Here is a 24,559-nt window from a genome sequence, read left to right on the forward strand (position 1 = left end):
CTTTCTTTGGCACTGCAGTGAACAGTATTTACTTAATCATAAACTGAGCAGTTTTACTTTTTTTTTTGGCACCAGGGATTGAACTCAGGACCTTGCGCTTGCAAGGCAGGCACAGCGCCACTGAGCTAAATCCCTGGCCCTGACCAGTTTTAACTAACAATTACAGTATAGCTGTATTGGTAGTAAAAAGGACAAGAAGTAGATGTAAGGGACAAGAAAGTTAGATCTTGTTTAATCTATAAGAAAGCCAATAAAGTATAAAAATCCAAAGATGATGATTCAAGCCAAAAGTATATACCTAACATAGAAAAAATGGAGAAAAATAGGAAAAAAAAAACCCACTAAAAAAGAGTTTGGGATCCAGCAATCCCACTACTGGGTTTATATCCAAAGGAAATGAACCAGTACATTGAAGATGTGTCTGTACTCCTGGGTACAGTGCAGCACTATTCACAATAGCCAAAATTGCATCAACCTAGATGTCCAACAATGGATGAATGGTTTTTTAATGTGGCATTTATACACAGTGAAATAGTGTTCAGACATTTTAAAAGATGCGATCCAGCTAAGGAGGCTGAAGCAGGAAGATGAAAGCCTGGGCAACTTAGTGACTTAGCAAGTCCCTGTCTCAAAATAAAAAGTAAAAAGAGGGGTGGGAATGTAGCTCAGTGGAAATGCCTTCAGTTCAATCTTCAGTACTAGGGGGTGGGGGTGGGATGAAGTACTATCATTTATGACAATATTGTTGGACATGGAGGACATTATGTAAAGCATAGTAAGCTGGACACGGAGGTACAAATACAGTACTGTATGGTCTCATTCAATATGTGACTTCCTGTGGAGCATGCCTGTAGTCTGACCACTAGGGAGGCCAAAGCAGGAGGATTGCCCTGAGTTTAAAGCCAGCCTGAACTGCATAGTGAGACCCTCTCTCAAACAAACAAAGAAATATATGTGGCTTCTCAAAAAGTAGATTTCATAAAAGTAAGCATAAACTAACAGTAGTGACCAGAGATCACTATTAGGGAGTGGAGGAAAATGAGATTTGCTAGTGAGTATAAAATTATAAGGATAGGAAGAGTAACTTCTGGTGTTCTACTAAGGTGACTGTGGTTAATAATAATGTACTGTATATCTCAAAATAACTGGAAAGGGTTTTTTTTTAATATTCTTACCAGAAAGAAATGATTAATGTATAAGGTAATGGATATGCTAATTATTAGCCTGACTTGATCATTATACAAAATGTATATGAATTGAAACATTGCATTTTGCCCCACAAATATGTATACCTTAAGCTTCTGTTTTGAGACTTACAGATTTTTTCGTACTGTACTTCCTTGGCTGTGGGTGGAAGGCAGGCGAAAACAGGTCAGCAGGCTGGAGGTGTGACTCAGTGGTAGAGGGCTTGCTAGCCTGTGTGAGGCCCTGGGCTCAATCCCTAGCACCACGCAAAAAATTAAAAACCTAGATAGATAAGCTGGAGGTATCAACAATTGTGGTATCAAAAACAGGGCAAAAAAAAAAAAAAATCAGGGCAAGAAACTACTATGCTATAATAAAAGAGTAGGGGATTTTAAATTTATATAAATCTTATTATATTTGTAAGCTGCTTCATTAAGGGTTTTTTTTTTTAACCAGGTGGGTTTATATAATTTTAAATGTTTACTTAATGATTTTGTATATTTACTGGGGTAAAAAGACTACAGTTTACAGCTGAATTTTTAAAATTTATCTTTTGGGATCACATTGTTTGTGTGACTATGAGCTACCAAACTGCCTATCCTCCGTGATGAGATGACAAGACAGCTGAGCCTCAACCTGTATGAACTGGGATGACTCTACCTCTAGCTGTCTTGTTAAGTTAGTGAAAGGAAGAAGTATTTGTATGTTGTGTGTTTGGTTTTATTGTTCTGTTTTGTTTTATCTCTTATTCAGTGATCCAGTCTCTTACATGTTCTGGTTGATGTTGTAGTTTGGTAATTCTCAATATATATACCCTTTCTGTTTAAGTTGTGAACCAACTGAGAAGCGGACAGACAGGTATAAAGTAGAATTTAAAATACTAGCTTAGGGCCAGGGATTTAGCTCAATGGTTCCATCGCTTGCCTTGTAAGCGCAAGGACCCGAGTTCGATCCCTGGTACAAAAAAACAAAAACAAAAAAACAATAAAATACTAGCTTAATTACTAGTGAAGCCAGATTTAAGAATACCTGATGGATCCAAGGCTTAAACCTCTCTTCCAAGTGTAGCCATTTTTCTGAATTTTTTAGCAATCACTTCCTTTTCTGTATGCTTTTATTATCCAGTTAATGAAGCTGTAGTTTTGTCTTTTTAATATGTCTTTTCTTGAGTTTCTTTTATAGTTGTCCTCTATCCTTTTTCTTTTTGTGTATTTGTTTGTTTGCTTGTAAAAACCATAAAGTCATTTTTTCTGCAGAGGTTTTTGAAGACTGGATGATTATTTTTCCCTAGCATTTTTTAGTAGGTTCACCTGTCTTTTCTGTAAATTGGTAGTTGGATCTAGGAAATTAATTTGATTCAGTTTGGTGTTTTGGGAAAAACTCTTTATCATAGGTAGTGATGCTTCTTCCTCCAAAGGTGTAAATTGTGGGGTTTTTCCCCTTTTCTGTGATGTCAGCAGTCATTGATGCTCAGTGCCTAGATCCCTAATTCATTAGGTATCACAGAATCAACTGTTTGTTTTGTTGATTTTTTTCTTTTTCTGTTTGCAATTTCATTGATCTTCACTGTATTATTTCCTTCTTGCTTTGGCAAGAAGTATACTTTTCTTTTCTCTTGAAGTAGGAACTTAGGTTATTGATTTAAAACTTTTCCTCTTCCTAATTATGCCCCATACTATTGATATGTTGTCTAATTTTTATTCCAGTCCACATAGTTTTTATTTCCATTGAAAAATATTATTTAATTTCCAAATTTTTAAAGATTTTCCTGTTATCTTTTTGTTACTGTGTCTAGTTTGCTTCTATTACAGAGAATATTATAATTTCATTTCTTTTAAAATTGTTGATACTTGTTTTATGGACCAATGTATGGTCTTGAAATACCTTCTCTGGGCACTTGAATGCATCTGTAGTAAGTTGTTGTTGACTGGAGTATTGACTAGGTACTTTTAAGTGTCCATTAGTGCCTATGGTTGATGGTGTTCTTGAGTCTTTCTGTCCTTATCAATTTCCTGTCCAGTTTTGTCAGTTGAGAATGGTGACTGAGAGGCGCATTTGCCTCCTCCATTCAGTTCTTTCAGATTTTCCTTCACATAGTCACAGCTCTGTTGTTTACTATGTGAACATTTAGGATTGTATATCTTCTTGGTTTGAGCATTATATCATTATGTATTATACCTCTTCATCTTTGGCAGTTTTCTTCTTAAATATCTGATATAGCTTTGTATTGTTTGAATGAGAGAATGTTTTTCATCCTTTTATTTGCAACCCCTCCCCCCAATATTGTTATACTTGAATTGAGGTGTTTGTGGGTTTTTTTGGTACGGGGGATTGAACTCAGGTCCTTAGCTTGCGAGGCAGACGGTGGAACCACTGAGCTAAATCCCCAACCCTAGAATTGAGTTTTTGGTAGACAGTGTAAAGCTGTTTCTCAATCCACTCTGCCAAATCTTTTAATTGATGTATGTAGGCCATTTACATTTCATGTAATTATTATCATATTAGGGCTTATGTCTGCCATTTTATTTGTTGTTTTCTGTTATTTTTTTCATTTCTGCTTTCTTCTTGCCCTCCCAAAGGTTACTTGAACACTCTTTAGAATCCTATTTTGATACATCTCTAGTGTTTTGGAAGTATATATTTGCATAGTTATTAGTAATGGTTGCTCTCACATTATATATAAATAACTTATCACAATCTATGGATGTCATCATTATACAAATTTAATTATACAAACCTTACCTTCTTTTATGCCTCTTCACCCTATCCCATTTACTATATGGCCATTTTTATTATTTTTTCTGCATACATTTTGCCTTAGTTGCTTCGCTCATTGCTGAGACAAAATGCCTGACAACAAAGCTGAAGGAAGAAAGGTTTATTTGAGCTTACAGTTTGTAGAGGTTTCAGTCCATAATCAGCTGGCTCTAAGGCAGAGTAGTATGGTAGAGGGGCATCACAGAGGGGAAATAGTCCATGGCATGGCAGGGCAGGCAGAAGGCAGCAAGCAGCAAACAAGCAAGCAGTGACAGCAGCCCTCTTTCTGTCCCTTATATCCTGTGCAGTCTACACACCCAAAGGGCAGGTAGCACTCACACCTGGGGTAAGCCTTCCCATTATCCATACTCTAGAACTATGCCAAATAATCAGTGGACTAATTTAATAATCACACACCCTTAATCCCAGAATCGCACACTCTAGATACAGCCACCTCTGAAAAGCCCCACCTATGACTACATAAGGCTTTAGAGAAAGATATCTAGACACAAGCTGTAACACATTTCAAATCATATGAGTATTTTAATTTTTATTTCAATCCTTGTATGTTTTGAAAATTTAAGAGAAGAAGCCAATTGTATTTGCCCATATTTTTGCTTATTCTGTTCTTCCTTTCTGATGTCCTAAGGTTCCTTTTTATCATCTCCTTTACAGTTAAAGAAGTTCTTTAGCCATCTATTTGGAGTGGGTTCCCAATATTATCTTGATTTTCCCTTAATTCTTTAAAGACGTTTTCTCAGGGTTTGGGATTCCGGATTAACAGTACTTTTAGCTCTTGAAAAATAGTCTACTTTTCTTCTGACCTCTGGGCTTCAAATCTACTACCATTTGAACTGATTTCTCCTTATAGGTAAGCTGTTTCTCTCCCCTGGTTTCAAGATTTTTTTCTTTTTTCTTTTTTCTTTTTTTTTGGTGGCGGGGATCGAACTCGGATCCTTGTGCTTGCGCAGCAGGCAGCAAAACCACTGAGCTAAATTCCCGGCCCAAGATTTTTTTCTTATCTTGAGTTGTCAAAAGTCTGATGTGTCTTGGCATGAATTTCTTTGGATTATCTTGTTTGGTGTTTGTTCATTTTCTAAAATCTATAAATTTATTCCCTCTTCTAGATTTGGGGAATTTTCAGCAGTTATTTCTCTCAGCACTATGTTGGCTTTTCTCTTTTTCTTCTAAGAGTCTGATAATCATGTAACTGTTAGATCTTTTGTTATAGCCTCACAAGTCCCTGAAGCTGTTTGGTTTTTCTGTATTTTATCTATGTTATTTGGACTGCATTTTCCTAGGTTCTCTCTGTGCTGCTGTTGAGTCCTTCTGTTGAGCTTTTATTTGGTTATTGTATTTCTCAGTTCTAAAATTTCCATTTAATTTTTCTTTGTATTTTCCATTTCTTTGCTAAGACTTTTTGATCTTGAATGTTTCAATTGTGATTGAAATTGCTCATTGAAGCAGTTTTATGATGGTTGCTTTAAAAATCTTTGTCATATAATTTGGATATCTCTATCATCTTGGTGTTGATGTCTGTTGACTGTCTTTTTAAAATTTAATTTAAGATGTCCCTGGCTCTCAGTATTTTTTAAATTGAAATCTGGTCATTTTTGGATTGTATTAAGAGATTCTGAATCTTTCTTAAACCATCTTTTAGATGACTTTCTATGACCCCGCTCACAGGGGAGGAGGTCAGTGCAGCAAGCAAAGGGGAAGCGTTTTATTACCACCAGATGGAAGAAGCAGCCCATACTCTACTTCATGTCTATTGACACTAGAGGGGAAGGAATGTGGTAGGTGGTGGGTGGTACAAGTTCTGATTCGCCCACACAGTCTCTCTTCACTGACACTGTGGTGGGGTTGACCTTATTACCACAGATCATGAAAGTGCTGACTCTCAACTAAACTTTCACTGACGAACAAAAGTGAAAAGGGAGAAGTGTCTTATTACTGCCAGGACTAGTGGGGTGGGGGTAGGGCAATGTGGAAATCCCGGCTCTATGTAAGGTCTCTAATGACACCATTGGAGGAGGTTCATAATCAGCAGATTTGAAAGTCCAGCTCCTTATATGGCCTTCTGTGATACTTTGCTGGGGAGTGTGTTGGGATGCCTTGTTAACAGCCTCACAGAGTTTAGGCTTCCTGCTGGGCCTTTGCTGGCATGGATGGGAATATAGCTGTAGTTGAAGTAGAGCATTTATCACCTAAATGTTTTCTTTTCTAGTTCTTTGGGAAGCCTTTCCATCTGCCATGTCCCATGGCTTTTCCAGATTGTTAACATCTTAATCTCTTCTAGATCTATGAAGCAAAAAGAAATCCCTGGAAACTTTACTACCATGTCACTCCTTGGGTCCCAAGGTCCCTCCACTACACTGAACCTTGTGAGTGTAGTCTACTCTTTACATCAGTCACCAAAAGGAGACACCTAGGACTTCTTGTTCAGCCTGCCCTCTTTCCTATTTGCTCCCAAATCCCCACACTTTTCCATAGTTCTCTTTGGAATCTGTGGTCCTCTTCTCTGAAATTTCTTGCTCCTATCTAAAACTTTAATCCCATCAAAAGAAAAAAACCTAGTCTAAAGGCTCCCAACTGTGGTAAAAGTTAGGACTGAAGATGGCTTCTCTAGAGAAGGTTCTGGAAGGATCAAGTCCAGGCCATATCCATAGGTAGTAACAAAAGGAATTAGAGAAGTGGAACCTCCTTTATTCAGTGAGCCTCCAGGAAGACAGTGAAGCCACAGGGATAGAGACTGGTCTGGCAAAGTGGAAGTGGAAACATAGTGAATGGAATTAGGAAAACATTCCTGTTGTTTTCAGTGGAAAGGGGAAGATAGAGTATGTAAAGTAAAAAAACAAAATCTGTGAAAATAATGGAATTTGCAGTCCAGAGGTATTCAGGCTCTTTGGACATACTCAGTTTTTTACACAGGGAAACTGTATAACAGTTGTTGGGAACCAGGACATGGTCAACTCAAGAGTGTTGTTTGTTTTATTCAGGTAGAATTTGAAGTATTCTCCATGTAACCACCAGCACAGTGAGGTCATAGAACATTTCCACAATCTCAGAAAGCTCTTTTATACTCATTTCCCTGTCAATCGTCTGGACCTCCTATAAATACTTGACCTGCTTGCTGTTACTCTAAATGAGATTTGCCATTTCTAGAAATTTATATAAATACACCTCTGCAATAGGTACAGTTTTGTGTCTAGCACTAATTTCACTCAGCATAATTTTTTGAGGTTGATCTTTGTGCATATCAGTAGTTTACTCTTTTTTATTGCTGGTTGATGCTCTGCTGTATGGTTATGCCATAGAACAGTATGCTATTTGTTTATTCATTTACCTGCTGAGGGACAGTGGAGCTTTGTTCAGTTTTTAGTTATTATTAATAAAGTTGTCTACAAGTCTTTGCATGGAAATATGCTTTCATTGAATGATCATACATTTGCATTTTCTTTGAGTAGAGTCCCTGAATCCTTTTTAATATACATTTAACTTTACAGGGAACAGCCAGATTGTTTTTCCAGAGTTAGGTATATACCATTTTACATTCTGTCAGCAGTATATGAGAGTTTCTCCACATGCTCAACAACAATTGTCATGAGTCCTTTTTAAATTTTTTGGGACGGTATTTGGAATTGAATCTGAGGCTTTTGTGCTGAGGTAAATCCCCGGTCCTTTTTTTAAAGTTTTTTAAATTTTGAGGCAGCATGCAGGGCTTGAACTTGTGATCCTCTTACTGTAGTCTCCTAGAGTAATATTATTGGCATGTGCCACTGTGCCCAAAAAGTCTAATTTTATTCTCAGTAGATGGGCAAGAAAGGAATTCTTTGTCCTTATATGACAAAAAAGTAAAATAGAACCCACTCCTGACAGGTTTTATTAATACATTAATCCATTCATGAGTCCAGAGCTCTCATGACCTACCACCACATAAAAGGTATATTCATTGGGAATTAAATTTCTAACTCATGAATTTTGAGACACACACTCAGATGATAGTAGATAGCTTACTCTGTTTTTAATATGTATTTCTTAATGATTAATGATGTTCAGTATCTTTTCATTTCATTGTTAAGTCTACATGTATCTGCCCTTATGAATGAAGTAGGGATTAAAAAATTTTTTTGCCAATTTTTATTCTGGTTTGTAAAAGTTCTGTGTCTTCTGAATTAAATATATAAAGTGTTTCATCATCAAATACATGTCTTGCAAAGTTTCCTCCAGGTTTATGACTCAGTCATTTTCCTGAGAGTTACTTATTAATTTTGATTAAGATCCAATGTAGAGGGCCAGGGATTTAGTTCAGTGGTTCTGGTGCCTGCCTCGTAAGCACAAGGTCCCAAGTTCGATCACTGGTACCAAAAAAATTTAAAAAAAAAAATCCAATGTAAAACTTTTTTCTTTTATAATCAGTACTTTTTGATACTTGCCTGTGGTGATTTATATCTAGATGTCCCTCAAGAACCTTATGCAGTCATAGGTGGAGCTTTTGAAAGGTGATTGGATTATGGGGACAGTATAGCTGATCTCCTGTTAGAAGATGTGTACTGGTCAGAAGAGGTAGGATACTGTGGGCAACTCCTGGAAGGGTTTATTTCCCTTCCTAATTCCACTCTTTGCTCTCTGCTTCCTGGTTGCCATTGCCATGAACCACTTCTCCTCCACTATATGCCTCTGCCATGCTGCTCTGCTTTGGAGCCAGCCAACCATGGACTGAAATCTCTGCATACTGTGAGCAAAAACAAAATTCTTCCCTTTAGGTGTCAGGTATTTTGTCCCAACGACAAAGTGCCTAAAGCAGATTTTGGTACCAGAGAAGGGGATCATTGCTGTGACTATATCTGACCATGTGATGTAAGTGTCTTTGAAACTGACTCACAGGAGGAGTTTGGAAATAGCAGCTGGAGAAGCCCTAGAATGCTGTGAGCCAAGCTTGATGGGATATTCTGGTTGGAGCACAGAAGACCAGAGTGCTGATAAAAATGCACATGGTAAAGACCAGCTTAGGACATTTCAGTTGGTAAAAGGACTTCATTGGCAGTTGGACCCTGGGCCATGTGTGTTATGCTCTGGCAGAAAATTTATCTACATTTTGCTCATGTCCTGAGACTTTGCAGAAGACTAAGATGACTAAGTCTTTGCAGGACTAAGTCATGTCCTGAGACTTTGCAGAAGACTAAGAGTAAAAGTAGCAGACTAGCGGGGGAAATTTCAAGGTAGCCCAGCATTCAGTCTGTGGCATGGATACTGTTAAGGGCTTTTAGCCAGCTGTACATTGAAAATCAAAAGCGAACAGCACAGCTGAGTGTTTTTAAATGTTTTGAGTTTCACCAGAAAGGAAGCTCCTGTAAAGTTGGGGCCTACAAAGTTGCAGCAGAGGAAAATTTACTTGCTGAAAAGATTAGCATTAAAAAAGAAGATAAGTACTTTATAACAGGACAATAGGAAAAATATCTTGAGGGCAGGTGAGGAACCAACAAGGTCCTACCCTTCACTGGCTCAGAGCTGCAAAGGTGAAAGATTTCTTTGAGAAAATAGCTCCAGAGCATCCTATTGAAGGAGAATAGCAGCCTAGGGTATTGACTCCCTGGGATTCTGTTCACCATACTGAGCACTGAGGCACAGCAATTCAAGGCAGCCTGGCTCCTGCTCCAGATGGCAGCAGACCTTGGCATCATCCACATGGTGCTGAATTTATAGGCGTGCAGAATGCAAGAGTTATGTAGTCATGAAAACCTCCACCCACACTTCAGAGAAAGGCCTAGGAGGCCAGGCAGTGTGCCTGTGACAGGATAGTGTATGAAGCTATGAGAATGAAGCTGAAAGTGCAGTGGAAACCTCACAAAGTTGGAGAAGCCAGGAACATGGAACGTCTGAGGAAAGTCACAAGGAGTGAGCAAAGCTGGCCTAAGAGGAGCCACAAGGGCTTCATCTACCTGCAGTGTCATAGGGGCAGGATCACCCAAGCCTTTTGGAAGTCATGTCTTTGCCCCCCATTGCTCAACATAGAACTACAGAATTGAGTATTTGCCCTGCTGAATTTCAGACTTGCTTTTATCCCACTGGTTTCTGTCCCCCTATTTCTGTCTTTGGAATGGAAATGTTTGCTCTATCCATGTCCAGTTGTTCCTGTACTATTTATAGAGAAAACTGTCATTTCTAAGTACTTTGGCCTCTTCGTTCAAAATCATTGACCATGTACACATAGCTCTATTTATGGCTGTTCTGTTTGTCTATTCTTAACAATAACAAACTTTCTTAATTACTATAGCTTTATAACAAGTTTACACGTCCGGTAGTGTATATCCTTAGACTTTGTGTTTTTCAGAATTATTTTGCCTATTCTATAAGTCCTTGCATTTCTACATAAATGCTAGAATCGGCTTGTCAGTATTTGTCCTTTAAAAAATGGAAACCCTGCAGATGGAGCTCAGTGGTAGAGTGCGTGCCTAGCATGCACATTGATTGTTGACTCAATCCCCAGTACAACAATCAGTCGCTCAACTAATCAGTAAAATTTTTAAAATGAAAACTCTGTTGAAGTTTGAATTGGGATTTCATTGAATAGATAGCATATATAAATTAGGGATGTTGGCATTGTAACAGTGTTGATTCTTATGATTCCTGAGCATACATATCCTCTCCTTTTTTATTTAATGTCTGTCAGTAGTTTTATAATTTTAAATATATAGAATGAGAAAATATTTTGTTAAATTTATCCCTCAGCATTTTATATTATGCTATATTATAAATGGTATCATTTTTAACCTTGTATCCTGATATCTTGCTAAATTCACCAGTTATATCAAATGATATTTCTTTCGTTAGTATAAGTATGTAATCAGTATATACAATTTTACTCTTCCTTTTGAATATATTGCAGGGTAGAGGGAACATACATAGTGCTAGCGAAGAATCCCAGTAACATGTTAAATAGAACTGGTGAGAATATAAGACTTCTTTGCTTTCCTTATTTAGGATGAAAGCATTCAGCTTTTAAAACTATTACATATGATATTAGGTTTTTCATAGATGCCCAAGTCCTCTTCTATCCCTAGCTTGTTTAGAAGTTTTTTTTAAATCTTGAATGAACATTATATTTTTGTTTTCCTGCATCTCTTTATATGATTGTATGGTTTTCTTTGGTCTGTAAATGTGTGACATTACATTGGTTAGTTTTTTTCAGACATTATACAAACCCTATATCCCCTCAGACATTTAACTAAATTTGTATCACTAGAATAAATCCTACTTGAGGATCCTAAAGCCTTTTTGTGCATTGTTGGATTTGAATCTCTAATGTTTATTAAGGACTTTTGCATCTGTATTCTTTTATTTGTTTGGCTTTGATATCAAGGTAATGCTGATCTGCTACAATGATTTTCTTTTTTTTTTTTTTGGCACTCAGGATCAAACTTGGGACCTTCTGCTTACAAAAGAGGCAGCAGCACCACTGAGCTAAATCCCTGGCCCACACCAATGATTTTTAAGTTACATGTCATCCCCTATAATCTGAAAAACCTTGCATAGCATTGTTTTTCCCCATCTATTTAAGAGAACTTAGTAAGAAGCCATTTGAGTTGAATATTTTATATAGGTGATCATTTTAATTATAAATTATAATTAGGGCCAGGGATTTAGCTCAGTGGTTCCGCCGCCTGCCTTGCAAGCGCAAGGACCCGAGTTCGATCCCCGGTACCAAAAAAAAAAATTATGATTATAGAAAACCTGAATAGCCTTGGTTTTTATAATTGCTATCATCAAGGAAGAGAAGCCTAAATTTATCGACATAAAGTTTTTCATAATATTCTCTTGTTTTTTTCAATGTCTGTAAACTAATGTTTCCTCTTTCCCAATACAGGTAATTTGTGTCATCTTTTTTTTTTCCTTTCCCTGATTGGTCTTTCTAGAATTTTATCAATTTTATTGGTATTTTCAGAACCATTTTGATCTGCTGATTTTCTCTTTTGTGTGTTTTTATATATTTCATTGCTCTTTGCTTGTATTTTTATAATTCCTTTCTACTAAGTTTGGATATAATTTATTCTTTTATTAACTTCTTAAAGTGAAAGCTTACCTTATGGATTTTAGGCTTCTTTTCTAATAAAAGTATTAAAAGCCATAATTTAGCCAGCCGTGGTGGCACATGCCTGTAATCTCAGCACTTGGGAGGCTGAGGCAGGAGGATTGCCATGAGTTCAAGGCCAGCCTGGGCTACATAGTAAGTTCAAGACCAGGGTGAACCCTGGCCTAGTGAGGCCCTGTCTTATAAATAAATAAATAAATGCCATACATTTTGTTTAAGGATTGCCTTTGACCCATCACCTGTTTTGATGTTTTTTCAAAGTATTTTCTAATTTCCTTGATTTCTTCATAACCTGTACATCATTTAAAGGAACATTTTTCAATAGCCAAATATTTAGATAGTTTTCTAAATATGTTTTATTAATTGACTTCTTTAAGTTACTGTGTTGCAATCAGAAACCATATTATATTTGAGCCTTCCAAGCCTGTTTTATTTTATTGGCCAGCATTTATGGTCTAGTATACTGAATGTTCCACATATTCTTGAAAAGCATATATATTATTGGGTAAAGTGTTCTATAAATGTCAGTTGGGGCAACTTGATTGATGCCTATTTCCTTTCTGACTTTCTACGTATTTGTTTTATCAATTTCTGAGACAGGGATGTTGAATTACTCAACTCCCAATTTTATCCATGCCCCCTTCTTTCATTAATTTCAATTTGCTTCATATATTTTAGGTATCTGTTTGGGAGATGTACATATTTAGTATTGATATGTTCTCGTGCTGAGTTGACTCCTTTAGCATTATGAACTCTATCCTTGGTAGTAATATTATTTCTGATAACTACAGACAATCTGTCTTTTTCATGGCCAGTATTTGCATTGTATATCTTTTTCCATCCTTTCACTTTTAACCTGTGTCTTTATATCTAAAATGTTTAATATAGCACATAGTTGTCTTGCTTTTATGTCCAGACTGACAATCTCTGCCTTTTATATTGGTTACCCATATTTGATACAGTTGCCAATATGATTAGTTTAAAATTCACCATGTCAGGGCTGGGGATTTAGCTCAGTGGCACCGTGCCTGCCTCACAAGCACAAAGTCCTGAGTTTGATCCCTGGTACCTCAAAAAAGAAAGAAAAAAAGAAAAAATAAAATCCACCATCTCACCATTTGTTTTCTATTAATCCATTCAGACTTTTGATCTTTTCTTTTTTATTAATTTAGCACTTTTTAGTATTCCATTTTATCTTCACTGTGGGATTAAGTGCTTGTTTGAAGGTGTACATATTCAACTTACTACAGTTTATCTCAAGGTAATATATGTCACTTCACTTACAGTGTAAGGATCTTGTAATGGTATACTTCTATTCCTCTTCATTTTTTGTGCCATCTGCCATTTTAAGTATATATTAAATATATGTATTTTTAAATATATATCTCTCTATATATATATTTGGGGAGGGCTCGGGATGTAGCTCAGTGGTAGACTATTTGCCTAGCGTACATAAGACCCTGAGTTTGAGCCCCAGCACTGCAAAAAAAAAAAAAAAAAAAAAAACCAAAGTGATAAAAAAGGCCTTTTTTTTTTTTTTGGTACTGGGGATTGAACTCAGGACCTTGTGCTTGCGAGGCAGGCGCAGCACCACTGAGCTACATCCCCAGCCCTAAAAAAAGTCCTTTTAATGTTTTCCAATGTTATTTACCTTTGGTGAAAAACTATTGACAACAACTTTAGTTTTGAAAGATAATTTTTCTGAATGTGAAATTCTACATTAAGTATTTTAATGTTATTCCATTGTCATTAGACTTACATCATTTCTGTTGAGAAGTCTATGATACTTTATGTTTATTCCTTTTTCAAGGAGATCTTTTATTATTTAAAATATTTAGTATTTTCTTTGAGAAATTTGATGATGATACTCCTGCTTTGTTTGACCCCATTTGAAGTGGGATTTTTTTTGAGCTACTTAGATATGTGAGCTTATCATGTTGGAAGTGTTTTTGTTTTTTTGATTGCTTGTTTGTTTGTTTGAAACAGGGTACTATGGAGCCCAGGCTAGCTTTGAACTCATGACAATCTTCCTCCCTCAGCCTCATGAGTGCTGGAATTATAGATGTGTGTCACGACTCCAGGTTCATATTGGAAACTTTTAAGTCATTGTCCCTTCAGATTTTTTTTTTTTTTTTTTTTTTTTGGTACCGGGGATCAAACTCAGGACCTTGTGCTTGGGAGGCAGGCGCCAGAACCACTGAGCTAAATCCCCGGCCCCCTTCAGATTTTTTTTCTGTCCCACTCTTACAAATGTATCCCCCAAAATGTGAGATTCAGTTGCACATATTAGGTCACATAGCAGGACCAGAGGTCACTAAGGCTTTGTCCTTTTGTTTTATGAGTCTTCCCTCCCCTCTATCTATATGCTTTAGTTTAGATCATTCTTTTGTTTGTATGTGTAGTTTTTGTTTGTTGTTTTGTTGTGGTCCTGGGGATCAAACCCAGGGCCTCATACATGCTAGGTTGGCCTTATACAACTGAGCTACATCCCCAACCCTTTAGGTTCTAGCATTCTTGTGGCACCTTCAGGTGTCCCTTCTTCTGTAGCATCTAATTGATCTTAATTCCCACCCTGTGAATTTAGCATTTTGTATATATTTTAAGTTCTTCATCTTTAAAATTTCCACTCAGTTTTTTAAAAAGTGTTTTACTTCATTCCTCATTATATTATTTCTTAAAATATCCTAGAACATAGGATATAGCTCTTATAAAGTCCTTGCCTGCTAATTCAGTTATCCCCACTACTTCCTGGCTTGTTTTTATTGACTAATTTTTCTGTTGGTATTGGTTGTTGTTTTCCTGCTTCTTCATATTTAGCATTTATTGGATAGTGAACATTGTGACATTTTTCTTTGCTCTGTGATAGATTTTGTTATCTTTTAGATAGTAAAATAAAAACATTTAAGTAAATGGGTGTTTCTGGGTTGTAATAAAACTTTATTTACAAAAACTGGCAGCTTGCTGATGGGCAATAGTTTGCTGGTTCCTGTTTTTGATTTTAAGCTTTGTAGGAGCAAATGTAGAGTGGCCTTTATTCTAGGGCTACTTTATCCCTTTATTTAGGATGACCCTTTTGGAGTATCTCCTGGATATTTGGCAAGGACTCTACTTAGCTGGTTGAAACTCAGATTTCCAGTACTTTTATGTGAGCTTTGGTGGCTGTTTGCAGTGTTCCAGTTCTCCTTTGCCCGTTGTCATGGGACTTCACCGTGTGCATGCCCAACTCAGTATTCAGCCAAAGATTCAAGCAGACCACTAAGCTGAGTTCTGGAAATCTTTTGAGTTGCTCCCTGCTCTAAAAAGTACTCTGCTCCTGAAATTCTAGTTTATGTCTTCTCCACTCAGCAAGATAACTTTGATCTACTTAGGAGATCCCTCTTGATCTGCAGTCCGGAAAGTATCTCGAGACAAAACAGCCCAGTAGATTATAGAGGCTACAGTCCTGTATTCCCTCTTGTCCAGCATTTAAAAAGTGTTTTATTATATATTTTGTCCAGTTTTGTAGGTATTGTTAGCAGGAGAGTAAGTCCCTCTTCCCATTTTCCTTATTTTGGCTAGAAGATCTTGTGATAGTTTTTAAATAAGTACATGTCTAAGCTCCATTTCAGACTAGTTTCTCTGGAGGCAGTATTTAGACTCCCACATACAGTCTTTTGAAAAGCTCCTTGGTGTTCTGATGTACAATCAAGTTTAAGAATCATTGAGTACTTTTATGGACCCTAGTATGTATTAAGCATGATACTGCTGGCAGCTTGGAACTTAAATTAGACAACAAGCAAGATCACCCGACTGACAGGAGATTATTGAAAAAGAGGTATGAAATGATTTCTTCTCTTTTGGAGTTTTTTGATGTTTTGTTTTGTTTGGAGTTTTAAAACTAAGGCTCATTCTCTCTTCTTTCTCCCAGAGACCAGATGAAAATAGTGGCCAAAATTATGCATCATTTTGGCCTCTTATCCACTGGTATGGTAGACCTTGCCATCACTTTTGTCCTGAAGATGAATTGATAGAAATGAGGAAGATGAGATTATTCTTTGTATAGAATAATCCATTTCTGTGACCCAGGCTTTTCCTGCACTCATATCCTCTACAGACTAGTGGAGGATGAGTGAGAGTAAAGTTATCCTTTTTTCCTCTCTCCGCTTTCCGTCTCCCTCTCCTCATTCTGTCTTATTCCCTACCCCAGAGGTCTTTGTTAAGTAAAGCATGTTAAGATATTTTTATTTACAAAGTGTGTAGCCATCCATGAGTATTATTAGAGTAAGACAAAATTAGTGCCCTTTCAGAGGTGATTTATCTAAACATGAATAAACAGAGAAGGATGAGTATGCAGACCAGGAGATTTGAACTTATGCAGGAGGACTCGTTATAATAATAAAATGTATCTCAGAGTCTTATTTTGGCTTAGAAGTTAATGCAGATTTTGTTTTATTCTTTCAGGTATCACTGTTTGTTTTTTTACATTCCAGAAATATGTACTGTTTTTTTATTCTGTGACTTCATAGACCTCTTGATATGCCCCTGGATTTATAAACTCCCTGTGTGGTACACAACTATAGGAACATATTTTTACAATAATAATAACTCTTAGTTTCTAACTTTGTAGTTATATTATGATCAGGAACTTGGAAGATTCAACCACTAGATACTTAATACATATTTATATTAATGTTTCTTGGGGATTAGAAATGTGTTTGGAGTTCTAGAAAACAATCTAGTAGTCAATTTTTTTTCCTACTTTTAGAACATTCTTATGTGGTGCAAGTTGGTACACTGAGGCAGAATCCTGTAGTGTCTTTTCTAGTTTTGTGGGTTCCAGGCTAGCCTAATTAAAACATTTTTTTAAGGATAGGTGCAATCTCTGAGTAAGAATTTGGTTATTTAGAACTTTTCTCTTTTGTTAGCCTAGAAATGTCCTTTATTCCTTACATTCTGCCGAGTCAAGTTTCATGAACTCAGGCCTACTCGTGTCCAGTCATGAAGTGTAAAATGAAGTAGTGGTTTTACTTATACTTGATTCCCTCTCAAAATGGTGGTTTTTCTTTGCCATTCCACAGTACCTTCTCCAGGCAAATTCCGCACCCCAGCAGCACCATCTCCTTTGGCTCTTCGGCAACCAATGAAAGCATTTAGTAATCATGGCTCTGGTTCTCCTGGCAGCCAAGAAACAACACAGTTCACACAAACCACCTCCTCTCCTGGGCCTCCCATGGTTCAGAACACAGTCCCAACAAATCCTCCCAGCAATATCAACAGCACTACTCTAACCAGACCTGCAGGGACAACTGCAATGAGAAGTGGCTTGCCCAGACCTAGTGCCCCTTCTCCTGGGGGCATCCCAGTGCCTCGCAGCAAACTTGCACAGCCGGTTCGCAGGTAAGTGGAAGAGAAAAGGCCCTGTTTCAGCATTCTTGAGCATAGCACTGGAATTAGCCTTGTCTGTACATTGAATAGTGAATGTAGAGAACCATAGTGGGTTCCCATAAGAGTCTTAGTTGAATTTGTTTTGTTTTGTTTTTTTAGTACCTGGGTTCAGACTCAGGACCTTGCACCTGTCTGGCAGGCACAGCGCCAGTGAGCTACATCCCTGGCCTCAGAGTCTTAGTGTAATTTGAATAAAATGTTACTTCATTGTTTGAAAGAAATCCTGCTTTTGGACATTGTACCAGCTAGTTGCAGATTAAGTTTGTCCAGGTGCCTAACATGTTTAAGCATCTTAGAGGATTCCTAGAAAAAATTGTTAGAATCACTCAATTTGATTGTGATGTTTGTTCATTTTTAATATAATGATATTCATTAAAGGTAATAAAAACACATCTAGAATGATATTTAGCTGCCAAGTCTAAGTAGAATCTGTAAACATCGTTTTGAAACCATGAAAACCAGAATTACCTGTGCAATTTTTGTGAACATGAAGGCCTAAATTTTACCCCCAAGAAGTCTTAGTTGATAAGATATGAGGCCCAAAATCTGTGTGTTTTTTGGTTTTGCCTTTATGTTTAATCTTCAAATTATTCTAATCACAGCCAGGTTGGAAACTATTCCTCCATAATTTTTACCTTTTAACAATGGGGTTACAACAATCAACAAATTTAGGTGTCAACTATAATTAAACTTTAAATATTTATATGCTTTAAGATGCTTTTATCCTGTAAGTGTTTAAATGGAGTTACCTGTATGTATTAATTCTAATACAAACATTTTACATTTCCAAATTCAATACTAGGGTCCATTGATTTTTGTTTGTTTGTTTGTTTTTTCCATTTTATGAATAATACAGTCTACACTTGGGAGGCAATTAACATACATGAAGTGATCACAGATTCACAAAGCAATCATGTATATACATATGGATATATGAGAAAATTCACCATTTGTACACATACTAAGCAGGCTATTACATGTGATATTTATTTATTTATTTTAATTCTTTTATTGGTACATTTTAGGTATACAACACAGTTACATTTCTCATTGGGAATTGTACCTTTACATGATGCATCTTGGTTCTTATTTTTTCCCCATTCCTAGCCCTCCCTCACCCCCTCCACCCTTCCCTATTTACAAAGACTTTATTTCCATTTTTTCCATTTCTCATCATTTTTCCTTTCCCTTCTTTCCTTTCCCCTGCCCCTCCCACTACCCCTACCCCTTTGGACCTTTTCTTCCTATTTTGCATTATCGATTATTCATTCTAATCACTGGTACATTTTAGGTATACAATATAATGACATTCATCATTGGAAATTTGCACCTTTACATAGTCTCTCTTGGTTCTTATTTTTCACCCTTGCCCAGCCCTCCCTTCGACCCCTCCATTCCTCCCTATTCACAAAGATTTTGTTCCTATTTTTCCATTTTCTCATATTAATTCCATTCCCTTCTTTCTTTTCCCCTACCCCTCCCACTTCCTTCCCCTTTGCCCCTTTTCTTCCTATTTCACATTACCTATTATACATTTTAGACCTTATTTACACTTTCAGTTTCTCACACCAATGAAACTATTCCATATTTATACATTGATTTTTTGCTCTGCAATGTGCTAAATAACTTACACTTACTTTGTTTAGTTTCACAATGAGTGGGTACTCTTATTTTTTAGAGGAGGATATTAAAATTTAATGAGATTAAATAATTTGCCTAAGGCCATACAACTAATGAGACTTTCAATTCCAGATGTGTCTGGCTTTAAAGACCTTTTAACTACTATCACATGCTGCCTCTAGAGATGGTGACACAGGCTATAGTGTCACATTCATCATTCTGCATCTCAAAATGATAGAAGCCATGTGGCTAGAAAAAGTGAGGCAGTCTTTTTGGTTATTTCATTCTAGTAGCTATGTCAGCAAAAAGGGGTTAGAGATATCATCTGGTGCACAGCAAAGCTTGAAGTGAAAATGCTGAAGGAAGCTGTACCAGTAGCTGTTTAGAGCTTTGGCCTCAATAGTTCCCTGAAACAGCTCTCAGAGGATCATGATGCCACCTGAAAGATAATTAATATATATAAAAGATAATATGGTAGTGTTTTGCAAAGATATGCAAGTCATAATAAAATTACTTTCTTTCAGATCCTTGCCAGCTCCTAAAACCTATGGCAGCATGAAAGATGACAGTTGGAAAGACGGCTGTTATTGACCAGCAAAGACAAGAATGCAGAGGTCCACGTCTTCATGGATATCCCTTCACCAAGCTAAAAACAACTTTTATATATGCAGACTGTTCAGATGAGACTCTTGGGATTTATAAAATCCCAACCCTCTGTGTCTTAATTAGCACAAACCGACAGAGATAATCAAGCAGCACTTTAATGACATTTAACATCAGATATGTTTGGTAATCATACAATCACTCTCCATGGAATCACTTTTAGTTTTTGTTTAATAGAAACTCATTTGATTTTTAGATATTTGACAGAGGCCAATATCTGGGCAAATACCTAATGGATGCCAAAGAAAAATGCCCACTTGTAAATGAGAGAGTACCTTTGTACACAAGGAAATGGTGGATCCAGGCTACCCAAAACTTCACGTTCAACCTAATTTACTGTATAAATAGTATCAATAAATACTGTGTTAATGAGAACTAATATTCTGACTAATTATCTAAAAGTGTTTCACTAGTGTTCCAGGAAACTATCGATTAAATTTGGGACAATGGGAGGAAAAAGCCTGGGCTAGAGATTTAGAACACGATACCTACATTTAGGAGAATTCTATAAATTACTTTTACAGATTCATTGGGAAAATTAGCATTTTATTTAATCTTCCGTTATGGACACAGCTCACACATCACCACCACCAGATAGTGTTACAGTGTGCATCCATCATGTTGCATTGACACATCGGACTTCTTTGTGTTTGTTTTGATTGCCAAAAGGGCTTGATATCAGTAGTACAATCTTTCTCAACTTTATAGTTCCTGGCTCAGGAAAGATGGCCTTTGCTGTTAAAGCCAACTTCTTCACATACTGTTACCTGTCACAGAATTGAGAGATCTATTTTCTATTAGCAGGTTTCCAGGATAGGATACAACAGGTAGTGTCTTTACTCTTGTTACAACACCACCTCAGTGCTTACAACTGGGAACAAAACCATGCAGTGAGAGAGAGGGGAGGCAAAAATCTATGCACTTAACCTACAAAAATCTCTGGTGATGACAGTTGTATTGTCGCTACTAAGTGGCATAATGTCTATTATATGGTAGAAACATCTAGCCTGCCAAATCCCACTTAAGTTGATCCACTTTAAACTGAGTATATGAAATCTTCTGAAAATACTATGCCTTTTGACTTAGATTCTGCTTTACATCAATTTTTATGTTTTTGGTAACCTACTACATCTAACTCTAAATATTTGGTCTTTATTGGCTTTTACGCACACACACACACACACACACACACACACGCACATATATATGTCCTTGAAATCACTTGTTTTGATTTTATCAGATTTTTACCAAACTAAAACTCCCTGCTGTAGCAGGCTTTTCATTTTTCATTGTGAGGTCTGTGTTTAAATACTTAGTTTGGACAGCTCTAAAATATTGGTAATTGGGTCACCTAAAAGATTTTATCAATCTAAGCATTTCTGTTCCTTTCCGTTAATCAAAGAATTCTGTAAGTTGGCAAAAGAAACTGAGAGGGAAATGTAAGGCTTAGTATTCAGGGCAGCATTGAGGTTGATAGGCTGAGAGATGATAAAACCAAGAACCCCTTCATCCCATGACTGACACTGGGGTATCTCTATTGGCTTGACAAGTTGGGAGGCATTCAGTTAACACAAGCGGCTGTAGATTTAAACCACCGGTACTGTGTATTTTGGTGAATAATGCAGGAGATATTGTATTTAAAGGTGATGGGGTGGGACTGGAAAGGATGGCGCCAGAATTCTACGTGATGATGAACTAAAAAATGTTGCTTTTCAGAGGAAGATAAAGCATCTGCTTTGGTGGGGGAGTATTTCATGTAAATCTTAAGTCCATAAAATAAAGACTAGCCACTGTCTCTTTAGAACCACATATACACAAAACAAAACAGGTCTCAGTTTTCCATACAACATATATATATATATATATATATATATATATATATATATATATATATATGCTACAATCTAATAATTAAAGGGAATTTTAACTGTTATGGAACATCTATTACATTTTTAAGTTAGATAATCAGTTTCAAAAGGATTATTCAGGTTATTTAACTTTGTTTTTAAATGGCTGCGTCAGAAAAAAATTGTCTATTTTTTTTAATTAAAATACTTCATCACTTGTTAAAAATGTATTTTGGATCTGAGTTTGGTAAAGTATTATTTTTCCTGCTTTTGTACTACCACAGATTATTGGCTTTTAGTTTCCTAAAGAGAAAAATTGCCTTTTTACTAGAAAGCCTTTGTGTATTGCCAGTTTTTCTGTTTGGGAAAATCTAAGGATTTACTGTGGTTAGTCTTATAGAAGAAATGTGGATTTGATAAACTAGTGCCTATGATTTTAACTTATGTTTGATATATAGTAGTAAAGGTTTTATGAATGTTGCTTATTTTGTGCCAACAGCCCAGAATTGTCACTTATATGTAAGCAGACAGCTACAGATTCTGCTTCCAAAGTTATTTAATTTTTTCAGTGTTTGAATGTTATTTTTTGTATGTGTGTTAATAAAAGTGTAAAGAATTGGAAAAATATAAATATTCTTAACTCAAGCATTTGCTGGATCATTTTTCTACAAAACTTATTTGTATAAAACACTCTGAAGAGTTAACTTTTCTCAGTTTTCATAGCCTGGAAATCACATTTTGTAAAACTGGGGACCATTCATAATTGTCAGATACTTTTTTAAATTATCTCAACACATCACTTTTATAAAAAAAGCTTTTTTGAAAGAAAAGTAGATACATATGTGGCCCCAGATGTTTGTATAATTCTAGAATGATCTAGACTATGTATGTTTAAATTGACTTTTTATTGACTGTACAGGTTTCATTTTTGACATTACACGGTCCTTTTAGATCACATTAAGTTTGATTTGCAAACATTTCTATAGCTGAACTTGTATATGTGGTTGCCTCCTTAATAAACAGCCTGACCATAATGTTTACTATTAAATTTATATTGGTTTTTCAAGTGTTTTACTAATTTCTGGATATGGTAAGATTCCTTTTTCCTACTAGTTGCCTACAGTTGGTTTTCATAAATTTTTCAGTTGGTTTTTTAAACACACAAATGTAAATCCTATTGCCCTTTCAATTCAGTTTTCATGAGATTGGATTATATATTCTTTCTGTACTAGCTATTTCATCTATGAATGTAGTTTGTTCTTAGAACTTTTCACTTGCTATGGATTGGTATCTACTTAGAAAACTTTAGCATTTATAAAACTGGCAAAAAGCCACTGTGTAGGTGTTCCCAAGAGGGAAAAATCAATACCAAATATAAATATTTAAGGAATTATGTGCATCTTTTCATTTATGGATGAAAACAAGAATTCTACACTGTTTAAGGAGTTCTGCATGTTCCATTAAAAGGTATTTGTTGTCCCTTGTGTTAAATTAGTCTCACTGATGAGACATAAAAAAATGACAGCTTCATGTTTGAATTTTTGTCCTGTGCCAGCTGACAACTTTAAAAAGTATTTCATAGTAATTAAATGTCAGTATACTTATAAATCAATGAATGAAAAGTTTACCTGAGTTTACTATATATCCAGTGCAGCAGGAAAACCCATATAGGTTCTTGGGAAATATTTACTACATTAAAGTTTACTTTGACTTACAAAAGCAGAATAAATATTAAGCTAATTTGGGAGGAGAAATAACAGATTAAAAATGAAGCCAGGGCAAGGGATTTGGCTCAGTGGTTCTGCCACCTGCCTTGCAAGCTCAAGCTCCCGAGTTCCATCCCCAGTAGCCGCCCCCCAAAAATGAAGCCAAAGTTAACCTCTGATGTATTTTGATCCTAAACAGAAGTCTAGATGGGCCGAGTGATACCCCAACAGTGGAATAGATTTTGCTCACTGGCCTTATTTACCTGAACTCCATTTAAACAATTATATGTCAGCTTGAAACCAATTTTTCACCTGTATTAGAGCACCTTAATATTTTGTCTTTAAAAATAAGGGAAGAGGTTGGTCAACTGGTAGAAAATTAGAACAAATAAAGTTCTGGTGTTCTGTTGCACAGCAGGGTGAATGTAATCAACAATAATGCATTGTATATGTCAAAATAACCAAAGTGGTTATTTTGAATTCTGGTCATTTTAAATGTTCTCATTACAAAGAAATGTTAAACGTTTGAAGTAATGAATATGCTAAATACCCTGATTGGATCATTATATATGCATGTATCAAAACATACCCCATAAATATGTACAATTATTGGCAATTAAAAACAAAACTAGAGAAAAGGCTTTTATCACAATAGCAATGCAAAAAATCTTTTATTTCTAATGACTTTGAAAGTAATACAGGCTCATTGCTTTCCAAAATAAACTGAAAATACTACGAGAAGTACAAAGGAGAAAAATGATGGTTGCCTGCAGTCCCACAATCCAGAAATAACTGTTGAAGCACTTACTGAGTATCATTATAAAGTACCAAGTGGGAGGATAGAAAGCCTTTTTTTTTTTTGATACCGGAGATTGAACTCGGGTCCTTGCGCTTGCACAGCAGGCGGTGAAACCACTGAGCTAAATCCCTGGCCCAGAAATCCTTCTTTTTAAAATGAAAAATTGATTTTTCACTGAAGATCTGACCTGAGTTTGTTTTTGCATAGAGGTATAAACTGCTTCTGAAAGCTCGGTACATATCTTAATTCTTGAGTGTACATGTTCCTTGATAAGTCATCATAAATTGTTTGTATTGTGTTTTGTTTTTTGGGTGTTTTTTTTTTTTTTGGTACAGGGGATTGAACACAGGTCCTTGAGCTTGCGAGGCAGACGGCAGAACCACTGAGCTAAATCCCCGGCCCCTGTTTGTATTGTTGCTAATTGGCTTTTCTTAAAGAAATTACACATTGTAGAAATTAGAAAGAC

General features: G+C 36.2%; 1 protein-coding gene across 2 annotated transcripts in view; it reads left to right on the forward strand.

Moving 5' to 3' along the window:
• Slain2 (SLAIN family member 2) overlaps positions 1-22,640 on the forward strand; it is a 76,517-nt gene extending 53,877 nt beyond the window's left edge. For both annotated transcript variants that reach the window (XM_004849749.4, XM_004849750.4), the window contains 2 exons: positions 17,092-17,410; positions 19,603-22,640. In XM_004849749.4, coding sequence (XP_004849806.1) covers positions 17,092-17,410; positions 19,603-19,669 — 386 coding nt within the window. In that variant the 3' untranslated portion in view covers positions 19,670-22,640. The remainder of the gene's footprint in view (positions 1-17,091; positions 17,411-19,602) is intronic.
• The last annotated feature ends 1,919 nt before the right edge of the window (positions 22,641-24,559 follow it).

This window comes from Heterocephalus glaber, unplaced genomic scaffold (assembly GCF_053883595.1).
Source record: "Heterocephalus glaber isolate CG9 unplaced genomic scaffold, H.glaber_assembly_v1.0 deba00001509, whole genome shotgun sequence".
Classification (NCBI taxonomy): Eukaryota; Metazoa; Chordata; class Mammalia; order Rodentia; family Bathyergidae; genus Heterocephalus; species Heterocephalus glaber.